General features: G+C 38.7%; 1 protein-coding gene across 4 annotated transcripts in view; it reads left to right on the top strand.

Moving 5' to 3' along the window:
- The window catches only part of EPG5 (ectopic P-granules 5 autophagy tethering factor), a 136,283-nt gene that overhangs the window by 37,632 nt on the left and 84,296 nt on the right, over positions 1 to 14,355 (top strand). For all 4 annotated transcript variants that reach the window (XM_082353305.1, XM_082353306.1, XM_082353307.1 and 1 more), the window contains exons 14-16: positions 3,421 to 3,585; positions 5,660 to 5,779; positions 6,448 to 6,707. In XM_082353305.1, coding sequence (XP_082209431.1) covers positions 3,421 to 3,585; positions 5,660 to 5,779; positions 6,448 to 6,707 — 545 coding nt within the window. The remainder of the gene's footprint in view (positions 1 to 3,420; positions 3,586 to 5,659; positions 5,780 to 6,447; positions 6,708 to 14,355) is intronic.

Here is a 14,355-nt window from a genome sequence, read left to right on the forward strand (position 1 = left end):
TTTTTCTGGGTTTGGCCACACTTACATTTTTAATTAGGTCATAATACTTTTAGTAATAAATTGTGCCCAGAAATATGCTTAACAGTAAGTGTACAAATTAGAACCATAATGTTTTTTAGAGCACATATTTTTTTTTTTTTTTTTTTAAAGAGAGAAAGACAAGGGCTTCTTTTTTTTTTAAACCCCACATTTGTTTATTTATTTATTTATTTATGGCTGTGCTGGGTCTTCGTTTCTGTGCGCAGGCTTTCTCCAGTTGTGGCAAGCGGGGGCCACTCTTCATCGCGGTGCGCGGGCCTCTCACTATCGCGGCCTCTCTTGTTGCGGAGCACAGGCTCCAGACGCGCAGGCTCAGCAATTGTGGCTCACGGGCCCAGTTGCTCCGCGGCATGTGGGATCCTCCCAGGCTCGAACCCGTGTCCCCTGCATTAGCAGGCAGATTCTCAACCACTGCGCCACCAGGGAAGCCCCTAGAGCACATCTTTTAAAAGATGCCCCCACTCTCTGTTTAAATATATGGTTCCTTTGTGTTCTGTGAACTTGCTGACATTTTTGGAGGAACTTATTCAAACCCCCTTGCCTTCAGATGAATATGATGGCTTTGAATATTTTTGCTGTGACCTTGGGCTAGTCTGAAATCAGCTCCTAGCTCCAGAGCCTGGGAATGAGCTGTGGCTGTGGACCTAAATTTTTATTGACACACCTGGGGTGTGTCTGAAGGTAACTTTTTCTAGAGGCCCAGCAGGAGAGGAACAGTCCTTTGTGCTGTATGTAGATGTATGGATATTGCTCTGAGTTAGGAATAGTTGTTGATAAGGACCAAGCCTTTGGGGACATCTCAAAGTAAAGAACACAAGATAAGTTTTGATGACAACCTGCCAATGGATAACATATTTTCCTATTGGTCTTTTTTATAATTTGAAACATGGGTTCACTTCAGAGGACATTCTACTTTTGTTAGTGAAATTCATGCATCTTCCTAACATCCTCTTCAGGTAAAATTAGTGATTTTCTGACTTTCAGTGAAAGCATAAATATATTTTAAAATACACTCTTTAAATTCTGTTTTGTTGGGAATTCTTATTAGGATTCTTTCTTTTTAATCATTTCTTTTTTTGCACTAGGCTTTTCATTACAATATGGAATAGAGTTAGTAAAAGTGGACATCCTTGTCTTGTTCCTTTTCATAGTAGAAAGGGTTCCAAAGTTCACCATTTAGTATAATGGTAGCTGTAGGTTTTTCATTTATACTCTCTGGTAGGCTGAGAAATTTCTACTTCCAGTGTGCTGAATTTTTTTTTTTTCATGAATGGGTATTTGCTTGTTTTTTCTTCATCCATTGAGGTGGTCATATGATTTTTATCCTTTTTTCTGTTAATGTGTTGAACTTCATTGACTGGTTTTCACATGTTGAACCATCATTGTTTCCTGAAATAAAAACAACTTGATCATGGTATATTATTCTTTTTATGTATTGTTAGGTTCAATTTGATAATATTTTTTGTTGAGGATTTTTGCATATATATTCATGACAGATATTGATCTGTAATTTTATTTTCTTGTTATATCTTTGTTAGGTTTTGGTTTTAGGGTCATGTTGGCCTTGTAACACGAGTTGGGAAGCATTTCCTCCTCTTCTGTTTTTTGAAAGAATTTTTGTAAGATTGCTATAATTCTTCCTTGAATGTTTGATAGAGTTTACCAGTGAAATCATCTGGGCCTAGGGTTTTCTTTGTGTTTTGATAACAAATTCAAAATTTTAAACAGATACAGATTTTTATTTTTTTCTGAGTCAGTTTTGTTATGTTTTTTTTTTTTTAACATCTTTATTGGAATATAATTGCTTTACAGTGGTGTGTTAGTTTCTGCTTTATAACAAAGTGAATCAGCTATACATATACATATATTTAAGTTATGTTTTTAAAGGGATTTTTCCATTTCATCTAACTAGTTGAATTTACTGGCAAAGAGTTTTTGTAATGTTCCCTTTTTAATGTCCCTGAGATCTTTCTTGGTAGCTTCACTTTTATTCTTGATGTGTAGATATATGCTATACCATTATTTTGTGTAGCTGGTGATAGTTGGTTTTCTGGACAGATCTTATTGCTATACTCATTGTTCTAGTACCATTATTTTGTTCTTTTTGTCAGATGCTTACAGGCTAAAGAAGTATTTTTCTATTTGTTAGATTGCTAATTTACCATTTTATTCAGCATATTCAAGACCTTTATTAACAAATCCTTATGAAAATTTAGCTAACTGCACACACACACTACACATGCAAAGGAAAGAAAGGGTCTTTTTAAAATTCATTCGTTCTACTCGTCTTTCAAATTTTTTTCCCCGTTCTTTCAAATTTTGTTTTGCCTCCAATTCGGAGTAGTGCAGGAACCTGAAAAATGCTTGGTTATATGTTCTAGAGCTGAGTTGTCCAGTACAGTAACCACCAGGCATATGTGACGATAGACCCTTGTAATGTGGCTCATCCAAATTATGATGTGCTCTAAGTGTAAAGTACTCACTGGGTTTCCAAGACTTAGTATGAACAAAAGAATAATATATCTCAGTAATCATTTGTGATGACTACATATTGGAATACTATTTTGGACATACTGGATTGAATGATATATATTGTTAAAATTAATTTTACCTGTTTCTTTTGACTTTTAAGAATGGCTATTAGAAAAATAAAAATTACATGTGTGGCTTGCATTAGATTTCCATTGGACAGCACTATTCTAGACATTATTTATGAACTGCTCTTCTGATTAGGCTTACTTAAACCAAACTGTATTAAGTGAACCCAGATTTATCTTAATTTGCACATGGATATGTTATTTAAAAGTGGTGCTATGGACTTTTTGTACAGGATTTTAAAAAGCTTTTATTATATAATCTTTCAAATATATAAAAAGTAGAGAACAGTGTAATGAATTGCTATGTACCTATCATCCAGTTTCAACAAATACCAACTCTTTGTTGATCTTGTTTCATCTTTACCCCTATCCACTCCTTGTATCTTCTTCCTAGAATGCTTTGAAGCTAATAGAAATAATTTTTTAAATGACATAGAAGAAATAATTATTTAAAGTGCTAAGTCTTTTTGTGAAATGAATGACTTTCCACTGATTTATCATGACTTTAAATTTGGATCTTATTATGGTGATTTTTTTTAATGGAAGTGTACCAGTTTACATATGAAAAAAAGCTTGACCTTTACAAAGGATTGCAAAATGTGCTTTTGGTGTTCATTAGTTTTAATATTCATTTGATTTGGTTGTTCATTTCACTGTCTAAAAAACAAAACCCCACTTCCTTTTGGAGAAAAATTTTGTAAGCACTTTAATAATATAGTATTGTAGTAATCCAGGATTGTCCTTAAGTCTTGATTTTAATTATTATCATTTTCTTTTAAATAAGGTTTCTTTATACTTGTTTAAAGAACTACCTTTGTATCTTTGGCGACCTTCTGCCTCCGAGATAGCTGTGATTCGGGATTGGTTATTGAATTATAACCTGACAACGGTGAAGAATAAATTGGCCTGTGTTATTCTAGAAGGACTAAATTGGGGATTTGGTGAACAGGTATGTATTAAAACCGTTCCCTAGAGACTGGAGGGTCCACACACTTTGGACCACTTTGAGGGTCAGTTTCAAAGAAACATTTTCTCAAAACATTAACATTTTTGAGTACCATTTGCGAGGTCTGCAAATTCTTTTAGCTGCGTCAGAGTTTAGGATCTTCTCTAATTAGTTCTGTTTTGCAGAGTGAACATCCTCTAAGTGAAGATAAATTGCTCCACACTGAAAATTCTTCCCTTTTTCCTTGGATAATTTGTTTCTGTTGTTTTATTTCTGGCTATTTACTGCAGTTCCTCCTAATTGCCACTCTTACGTCTGGTCCTTTTTCCTTGTACATTTCGTATTGTGTGTCATTGCCAGACTTGTCTTCCGAAACACTGTGCACTGGTGAAGAGCCTGAGCTCTGAGCCAGCCTGCCTGGGTTCTGATCCCAGCTCTGCCACCTCCTGGCTGTGTGACCCTGAGCAAGCTTCCTGAGCTCTCTGGCCTCAGTTGCTCATCTATACGCATTCACGTTAACAGACTTGCCTCGGAGGGCTGTTGTAAGGTTTCAGCAAGCTAGGACACGTAAAACATTGAGGACAGTTCTAGGCACATGTTAAGGTCTTAGTGGTGGTAGTTTTTGTTCAGAATAGTTTATTATTATTAAGAGTTTGCTACCTATCATATGTCTCCAAAGATGCAATATCAAGGCATTTTGACTGTTAAGATCTTTCTGCCTTTTTACCCTAGGCCTTATTAGTTAGCTTCTTGATCAAAATATTTAAACATTTTAAAGGGAAAATGGAAGAGAACTCAGCCCTCTCTAACTATCTGCCAGCTTTTGTTCTGAGCGAGTCATCTAGTCCTCTCAGCCGTCTTGTGTGCTTGGCGTGAACATGACCCCTGTTGTACAGATGAGGAAACTGAAACCAGGGAGCTTTTCCTCCAGGGTGTCCCTGACCACCTGGTCTGCTCATGGGCTCATCCGGGTCTTTTCTCACTCAAGTGCTGGTGGGTGAGAGCTGCCGGGGGCTCTGCTCCACCTTCGCCTTCTCTGACTTGTGAACAGAAGCCCCAGCCCCCCTCTTCCAGAGAGCTGCATGCACAGTCTCCTCGAGTGTCTCCTCGTTCATTTAAGGTAGCAGCATTTTTTTTTTAATAAATAAATTTACTTATTTTATTTATTTATTTTGGGCTACCTTTGGTCTTCATTGCTGTGCATGGGCGTTCTCTAGTTGTGGCCAGCGGGGACTACTCTTTGTTGCTGTGCACAGGCTTCTCATTGCAGTGGCTTCTCTTGTTGCAGAGCACGGGCTCTAGGCGTGCGGGCTTCAGTAGTTGTGGCACGCGGGCTCAGTAGTTGTGTCTTGTGGGCTCCAGAGCGCAGGCTCAGTAGTTGTGGCGCACGGGCTTAGTTGCTCCGCGGCATGTGGGATCTTCCCGGACCAGGGTTCGAACCCATGTCCCCTGCATTGGCAGGCAGATTCTTAACCACTGTGCCACCAAGGAAGCCCTCTTCTTGTTCTTTTGTTAGCGTTCGGAAAGTGCTCTTCTCTGGGAGGCTTAGGGAATGTATTTCTTCAGGCTGTAAAGGAAGATTGGGTGGGAAATTTGGTAGGCAACTTCAAGCTCCTGCAGGAGTATTTTACCTGTGCTGTTGAGTATTTTTTATATTTTCACTGATGACAGAACAAGGAAAGGGAATGTAGACTTAAATTGTTAAGTATCTTTCTGTTTAGTTAATAATAATTCAACATCTTCCTGGTTCTTAACAATGCCCTTAAACTTGTAACCCAAAGTATTTATGGAGATTTTAGGGTGGGGGTTGGGGGTTGCATTCAAAGATACCTTTTATGACTGGGATTGGGGGTGACTCGGGCTCACACCTAACTGGTGCAGTGTAGTGGTTCTTTAAAGATTTCAATTCTTTTTCCTATTGTCATTTTATAATTTCACTGTTAGGGGGTGTGAGCTTTGGAAAATTAAACTTCTGCATTCAAGGTTCTTTTTTACTATCCTGACTGATCTTTTAGTTCAAAGGTGTAACCAAAAAAAATCAAGATGACATGTTTGTGATGATTTTTCTCTTTAAAAGGGGACTCTTCATCTGGATCAAGCAGTCCATGCTGAAGTAGCTTTAATGATTCTTGAGGCGTACCAGAAGTACCTTGCACAGAAGCCATATGCTGGGCTTCTTTCTGAAAGTATGAAGCAGGTATTTCCTTCTTTTATGTATTGAGGACGTAAACCTTTATTATAAATGACCTGGGTGGATAAAGTTACAACATTTACCCTTAGGTTTCCTAAGAACATTTCTGGCAATTTAAGATATTGAAATTGAGTTCTATGGTTGGAGAAAGATTTTTCTTTAAGAAGTAGCCTCCATATGACCATTTTAGTATTATGGAATTTGAGTTGAGCTACAGCAGTGTGCTGGAGCTGGCTCATACTGGCTTGGAGAACTGATTATTACATTTTTAGGAACTTTGCAGGTCTGGTTGTTAACCTGCTGGTGGCTTGAAGTTGACCATGGTGGGAGTTTTTATGCTACCAAAGTGGGCAAACCCTTATAAATCAGCCCCCATGCTCCAACTGGTTGTTAAATTTTTTTACCAGCACACGATTTGTTGCATACCAACTTTCATATTATTACTCTTGCTTGAGCTGACCCAGACCAGGTTCACAAAGTGACTAGCAAATAAGCAGAAGTGGTCAGTTCTGAGTGAGAAACTGCTTTAATTTAGCGCTGTAAACACTGAGTACCAGTAAGCATTATGTCCTTTCTTTTGACGGCGTTGTTGATTACAAAAAGAGATGGGTGGGTGAGCTTACTGATTTAATGTGTATGTGACTAATGTGGTTTAAAATAAATAATTGTTTTAGGTTTCATATTTGGCCAGTATTGTTCGATATGGAGAGACACCTGAGACGTCATTTAACCAATGGGCCTGGAACTTGATCTTGAGGTTAAAACTGCACAAAAATGATTATGGAATACAGCAGAATTGTGCAACTGTTCCGTTCTCCAGCACTGTGCCTGAAGTGACAGAGTCACCCACGTTTCATCCTCTCTTGAAGGCTGTTAAGGCGGGCATGCCCATTGGCTGTTATCTGGCCTTAGCTATGACGGCTGTGGGCCACAGGTACAGTGTTTGTGTTGAACTTCTAGGGTTGCTGAACCTGTAGTCAGTGATTCTGGAATCTCATCTTTCACATCCCAAGGTCTGAGGCCTCCATCACATCTGTCTAGGGGTAATCAGGGCCAAATAATAAGCCTCGATTAATAGCTCATCACGGGGAAATGCTGCCCAAATTCATATAAGATGGATTTGTAACAGAAAATCACCTTGTTGCATTATCAAGAGAGTTATACCTATCATCCAGCGTGGGATATTTATGTCAGCAGTAGACAGAGTCAGTTCCTCAGAATAGTGGTCAAATAAAAATAATTGGTCACCTGTACTGAATTTTGTTTAAAGTGATGGCAGCCCAACCCAGCCTTCCCAGGTATAAAGGAAGCTAACCCTAAACCTACCCAAGGGGATGAAATGCCTGATCAGGTCAAGTGCCTCTCTTGTATGAGCCCATAGCTGTGTCTGTTTCTTCCATTGTAGCATTTATCACACTATATTGTAGTTGTCTGTTTAATTTTATCAGAGACATTCTATGAGGTTAGGACTCAGGAACCATGTTTGTCTTGTGGTATTTTATCCCTAGTGATGAAGACTGAATCTGGTGCAGTAAGTAACTGAATGCATGAATTCTCAGGTAGTTAAAAATCCTTTTCTTTAAGGATCATTTCCCTGCAATGTATTAATTTTATTTAGCCTATCCAGTTTTCTAAAACATCTTTGGCCTATACTTTCTGATTCTTGTGTTTTAGATTCACTGTAACACCTTTTTAGCAACCTGATTTCAACATCTTTTTCCATATTCAGTATATTTTCAGTGGCATGCCAGTTGTCCTGTGAGCTATTAGTGTTCAGCCTGTGCTGTGAAGTAGGAGAGATATGGAATTGTTAGATAGCTGTCCTCAGGTTGTTGACAGCTTAGTGGACACAGGAGACGTAAAACAATTGGCAGTACTGAAGAATATAATCATGGGCTGGATGATACGAATAGAGCTCTGGTTCTTAATCCTGACCACCATTTAGAATCACTTTTGCAGTGATTCTAAAAATACCAATACAGGGAAGAGAGTGAGAATCCTGATCTAACTGATCTAAGGGCCAGTTCTCCAGGTGATTCTAATGTACAGCCTAGATTGAGAACCTCTCAAGAGTATGGGCAGAAAGAATTTAAAGTAAGGAGAGATCACTAGAGCAGGATACCCTCATGGAGGAGCTAAGCTTTGGAGAGGAGTCTTATTAATTAGAGAAGATGTCCTGGGCTAAGGAGCAGAGTGGTGACTCTTACCTTCCCCAGGTGATCAGTGCCCACGGTGTTGAAGATTCTGCCCAAGGCCCGCCCACTCCCGCCCTGCAGCACCTGTGCCTTCTGAGCAGGGTGCTTAAGGTGTAATCGTTTCTCCTCCTCTTTTGGGACAGTGTGTTCCTTAATGGTAGGGACATGGTAGGGGCGTCGTCTTGTTTATCTCTGTATTTCCAGAACTTCTACTTCATAGGTATTTCTTTTTTTTCTTCCAGTTTTATTGAGATATAATTGACATACAGCACTGTATAAACTTAAGGTGTATGGCATAATGATTTGACTTAGATACATCATGAAATGTATAGTTTAGTGAACATCCATCATCTCATATAGATGCAAAATTAAAGAAATAGGAAGAATAGGGAGGATGGGAAGGAGGCTTAAGAGGGAGGGGATATGGGGATATATGTATGGCTGATTCACTTTGTTATACAGCAGAAATTAACACAGTATTATGAAGCAATTATACTCCAATAAAGATCTATTAAAAAAAAAAAAGAAATAGGAAGAAATATTTTTTTTTCTTGTGATGAGAACATTTGGGATTTACTCTCTTAACAACTTTTATATATAATGTACACCAGTGTTAATTATATTATTATGTACATGACAGTATATCCCTAGTATTTATTTATCTGATAACTGGAAGATTGTACCTTTTGACCACCTTTATCCAATTTCCCGTCCCTCCACCCCCCCCACCTCCCCCCAGCCTCTAGTAACCACAAATCTGATCTCTTTTTCTGTGAGTTTGTTTGTTTTATGTATTTATTTATTTTTGACTGTGTTGGGTCTTCATTGCTGCACGCGGCCTTTCTCTAGTTGCAGCGAGTGGGCTGCTCATTGCAGTGGCTTCTCTTGTTGCAGAGCATGAACTCTAAGCACGCAGGCTTCAGTAGTTGTGGCTCACGGGCTCTAGAGTGCAGGCTCAGTAGTTGTGGCGCACGGACTTAGTTGCTCCGCGGCATGTGGGATCTTCCCAGACCAGGGCTTGAACCCGTGTCCCCTGCATTGGCAGGTGGATTCTTAACCACTCCGCCACCAGGGAAGCCCTGTTTATTTGTTTTTGAAGTATAACTGACCTAAAACACTATGTTAGTTCCTGTCACACAACATAGGGATTCAACATTTCTGTACATTTCTAACTGATCACCCGATAAGGCTGGTTACGATATGTCACCATACAAAAATATTACATAGTTATTGACTGTATTCTCCACACTGTACATTTCATACCCGTAGCTCATTTATTTTGCAATTGGAAGTTTGTACCTCTTAACCTCCCTCACCTATTTCTTCCTCCCCACCCCGCCTCCTCCCCTCCATATTTCATTCTATCTGGCTGGGTGGAGGAGGGGGAGGGAAGGGGAAGTGTTGACAAAACTCTCCTGGCCTGTGTTTCCTGTTGGTGAATGGAGGTCACCAGGTAATTATGGACAAATTTGAAAGCCAGTTAAAGAGGGTAGAATTGATGTACTAGGAAGGGGAGAGATGTTATATAGGCCCTTTGGAAGGCACTCTTTTTTTTTTTTTTTTTTTTAAATCTTTATTGAAGTATCATTGCTTTACAATGGTGTGTTAGTTTCTGCTTTATAACAAAGTGAATCAGTTATACGTATACATATGTTCCCATATCTCTTCCCTCTTTTTTTTTTTTTTTTTTTTTAAACATCTTTATTGAAGTATAATTGCCTTACAATAGTGTGTTAGCTTCTGCTTTATAACAAGGTGAATCAGTTATACATATACAATATGTTCCCATTTCTCTTCCCTCTTGCATCTCCCTCCCTCCCACCCTCCCCATCCCACCCCTCTAGGTGGTCACAAAGCACCGAGCTGATCTCCCTGTGCTATGCGGCTGCTTCCCACTAGCTATCTATTTTACATTTGGTAGTGTATATATGTCCATGACACTCTCTCACCCTGTCACATCTCACCCCACCCCCTCCCCATATCCTCAAGTCCATTCTCTAGTAGGTCTGTCTTTATTCCCGTCTTGCCACTAGGTTCTTCATGGCCTTTTTTTTTTTTTTTTTTTTTCCCTTAGATTCCGTATATATGTGTTAGCATACTGTATTTGTTTTTCTCTTTCTGACTTACTTCACTCTGTATGACAGACTCTAACTCCATCCACCTCATTACAAATACCTCCATTTCATTTCTTTTTATGGCTGAGTAATATTCCATTGTATATATGTGCCACATCTTCTTTATCCATTCATCTGTCGATGGACATTTAGGTTGCTTCCATGTCCTGGCTATTGTAAATAGAGCTGCAATGAACATTTTGGTACATGACTCTTTTTTTTTTTTTTTTTTTTTTTTTTATTTATTTTTGGCTGTGTTGGGTCTTCGTTTCTGTGCAAGGGCTTTCTCTAGTTGTGGCAAGCGGGGGCCACTCTTCATTGCGGTGCGCGGGCCTCTCACTATCGCGGCCTCTCTTGTTGCGGAGCACAGGCTCCAGACGTGCAGGCTCAGTAGTTGTGGCTCACGGGCCTAGTTGCTCCGCGGCATGTGGGATCTTCCCAGACCAGGGCTCGAACCCGTGTCCCCTGCATTAGCAGGCAGATTCTCAACCACTGCGCCACCAGGGAAGCCCAACATGACTCTTTTTGATCTATGGATTTCTCAGGGTATATGCCCAGTAGTGGGATTGCTGGGTCTTATGGTAGTTCTATTTGTAGTTTTTTAAGGAACCTCCATACTGTTCTCCATAGTGGCTGTATCAATTTACATTCCCACCAACAGTGCAAGAGTGTTCCCTTTCCTCCACATCCTCTCCAGCATTTATTGTTTCTAGATTTTTTGATGATGGCCATTCTGACTGGTGTGAGATGATATCTCATTGTAGTTTTGATTTGCATTTCTCTAATGATTAATGATGTTGAGCATTCTTTCATGTGTCTGTTGGCAATCTGTATATCTTCTTTGGAGAAATGTCTGTTTAGGTCTTCTGCCCATTTTTGGATTGGGTTGTTCGTTTTTTTGTTATTGAGCTGCATGAGCTGCTTGTAAATCTTGGAGATTAATCCTTTGTCAGTTGCTTCATTTGCAAATATTTTCTCCCATTCTGATGGTTGTCTTTTGGTCTTGTTTATGGTTTCCTTTGCTGTGCAAAAGCTTTTAAGTTTCATTAGGTCCCATTTGTTTATTTGTGTTCTTATTTCCATTTCTCTGGGAGCTGGGTCAAAAAGAATCTTGCTGTGATGTATGTCATAGAGTGTTCTGCCTATGTTTTCCTCTAAGAGTTTGATAGTGTCTGGCCTTACACTTAGGTCTTTAATCCATTTTGAGTTTATTTTTGTGCATGGTGTCAGGGAGTGTTCTAATTTCATACTTTTACATGTATCTGTCCAATTTTCCCAGCACCACTTATTGAAGAGTCTGTCTTTTCTCCACTGTATATGCTTGCCTCCGTTATCAAAGATAAGGTGACCATATGTGCGTGGGTTTATCTCTGGGCTTTCTATCCTGTTCCTTTGATCTATATTTCTGTTTTTGTGCCAGTACCAAACTGTCTTGATTTCTGTAGCTTTGTAATATAGTCTGAAGTCAGGGAGCCTGATTCCCCCAGCTCCATTTTTCGTTCTCAAGATTGCTTTGGCTATTCGGGGTCTTTTGTGTTTCCATACAAATTGTGAAATTTTTTGTTCTAGTTCTGTGAAAAATGCCAGTGGTAGTTTGATAGGGATTGCATTGAATCTGTAGATTGCTTTGGGTAGTAGAGTCATTTTCACAATGTTGATTCTTCCAATCCAGGAACATGGTATACCTCTCCATCTATTTGTATCATCTTTAATTTCTTTCATCAGTGTCTTATAATTTTCTGCATACAGGTCTTTTGTCTCCTTAGGTAGGTTTATTCCTAGATATTTTATTCTTTTTGTTGCAATGGTAAACGGGAGTGTTTTCTTAATTTCACTTTCAGATTTTTCGTCATTAGTGTATAGAAATGCAAGAGATTTCTGTGCATTAATTTTGTATCCTGCTACTTTACCAAATTCATTGATTAGCTCTAGGAGTTTTCTGGTAGCATCTTTAGGATTCTCTATGTATAGTATCATGTCATCTGCAAACAGTGACAGCTTTACTTCTTTTCCGATTTGGATTCCTTTTATTTCTTTGTCTTCTCTGATTGCTGTGGCTAACACTTCCAAAACTATGTTGAATAATAGTGGTGAGAGTGGGCAACCTTGTCTTGTTCCTGATCTTAGTGGAAATGGTTTCAGTTTTTCACCATTGAGGACAATGTTGGCTGTGGGTTTGTCATATATGGCCTTTATTATGTTGAGGAAAGTTCCCTCTATGCCTACTTTCTGCAGGGCTTTTATCATAAATGGGTGTTGAATTTTGTCGAAAGCTTTCTCTGCATCTATTGAGATGATCATATGGTTTTTCTCCTTCAATTTGTTAATATGGTGTATCACATTGATTGATTTGCATATGTTGAAGAATCCTTGCATTCCTGGGATAAACCCCACTTGATCATGGTGTATGATCCTTTTAATGTGCTGTTGGATTCTGTTTGCTAGTATTTTGTTGAGGATTTTTGCATCTGTGTTCATCAGTGATATTGGCCTGTAGTTTTCTTTCTTTGTGACATCTTTGTCTGGTTTTGGTATCAGGGTGATGGTGGCCTCATAGAATGAGTTTGGGAGTGTTCCTCCCTCTGCAATATTTTGGAAGAGTTTGAGAAGGATAGGTGTTAGCTCTTCTCTAAATGTTTGATAGAATTCACCTGTGAAGCCATCTGGTCCTGGACTTTTGTTTGTTGGAAGGTTTTTAATCACAGTTTCAATTTCAGTGCTTGTGGTTGGTCTGTTCATATTTTCTATTTCTTCCTGGTTCAGTCTCGGCAGTTTGTGCATTTCTAAGAATCTGTCCATTTCTTCCAGGTTGTCAATTTTATTGGCATAGAGTTGCTTGTAGTAATCTCTCATGATCTTTTGTATTTCTGCAGGGTCAGTGGTTACTTCTCCTTTTTCATTTCTAATTCTATTGATTTGAGTCTTCTCCCTTTTTCTCTTGATGAGTCTGGCTAATGGTTTATCAATTTTGTTTATCTTCTCAAAGAACCAGCTTTTAGTTTCATTGATTTTTGCTATTGTTTCCTTCATTTCTTTTTCATTTATTTCTGACCTGATCTTTATGATTTCTTTCCTTCTGCTAGCTTTGGGGTTTTTTTGTTCTTCTTTCTCTAATTGCTTTAGGTGCAAGGTTAGGTTGTTTATTCGAGATGTTTCCTGTTTCTTGAGGTAGGCTTGTATTGCTATAAACTTCCCTCTTAGCACTGCTTTTGCTGCGTCCCATAGGTTTTGGGTCATTGTATCTCCATTGTCATTTGTTTCTAGGTATTTTTTGATTTCCCCTTTGATTTCTTCAGTGATCACTTCGTTATTAAGTAGTGTATTGTGTAGCCTCCATGTGTTTGTATTTTTTACACATCTTTTCCTGTAATTGATATCTAGTCTCATAGCGTTGTGGTCGGAAGAGATACTTGATACGATTTCAATTTTCTTAAATTTACCAAGGCTTGATTTGTGACCCAAGATATGATCTATCCTGGAGAATGTTCCATGAGCACTTGAGAAAAATGTGTATTCTGTTGTTTTTGGGTGGAATGTCCTATAAATATCAATTAAGTCCATCTTGTTTAATGCATCATTTAAAGCTTGTGTTTCCTTATTTATTTTCATTTTGGATGATCTGTCCATTGGTGAAAGTGGGGTGTTAAAGTCCCCTACTATGATTGTGTTGCTGTCGATTTCCCCTTTTATGGCTGTTAGTATTTGCCTTATGTATTGAGGTGCTCCTATGTTGGGTGCATAAATATTTACAATTGTTATACCTTCCTCTTGGATCGATCCCTTGATCATTATATAGTGTCCTTCTTTGTCTCTTGTAATAGTCTTTATTTTAAAGTCTATTTTGTCTGATATGAGAATTGCTACTCCAGCTTTCTTTTGATTTCCATTTGCATGGAATATCTTTTTCCATCCCCTCACTTTCAGTCTGTATGTGTCTCTAGGTCTGAAGTGGGTCTCTTGTAGACAGCATATATATGGGTCTTGTTTTTGTATCCATTCAGCCAGTCTGTGTCTTTTGGTGGGAGCATTTAATCCATTTACATTTAAGGTAATTATCGATATGTATGTTCCTATTCCCATTTTCTTAAATGTTTTGGGTTTGTTATTGTAGGTGTTTTCCTTCTCTTGTGTTTCTTGCCTAGAGAAGTTCCTTTAGCATTTGTTGTAAAACTGGTTTGGTGGTGCTGAACTCTCTCAGCTTTTGCTTGTCTGTAAAGGTTTTAATTTCTCCATCACATCTGAATGAGATCCTTGCTGGGTAGAGTAATCTTGG

This window comes from Balaenoptera borealis (assembly GCF_965194805.1).
Source record: "Balaenoptera borealis genome assembly, chromosome: 14".
NCBI lineage: Eukaryota > Metazoa > Chordata > Mammalia > Artiodactyla > Balaenopteridae > Balaenoptera > Balaenoptera borealis.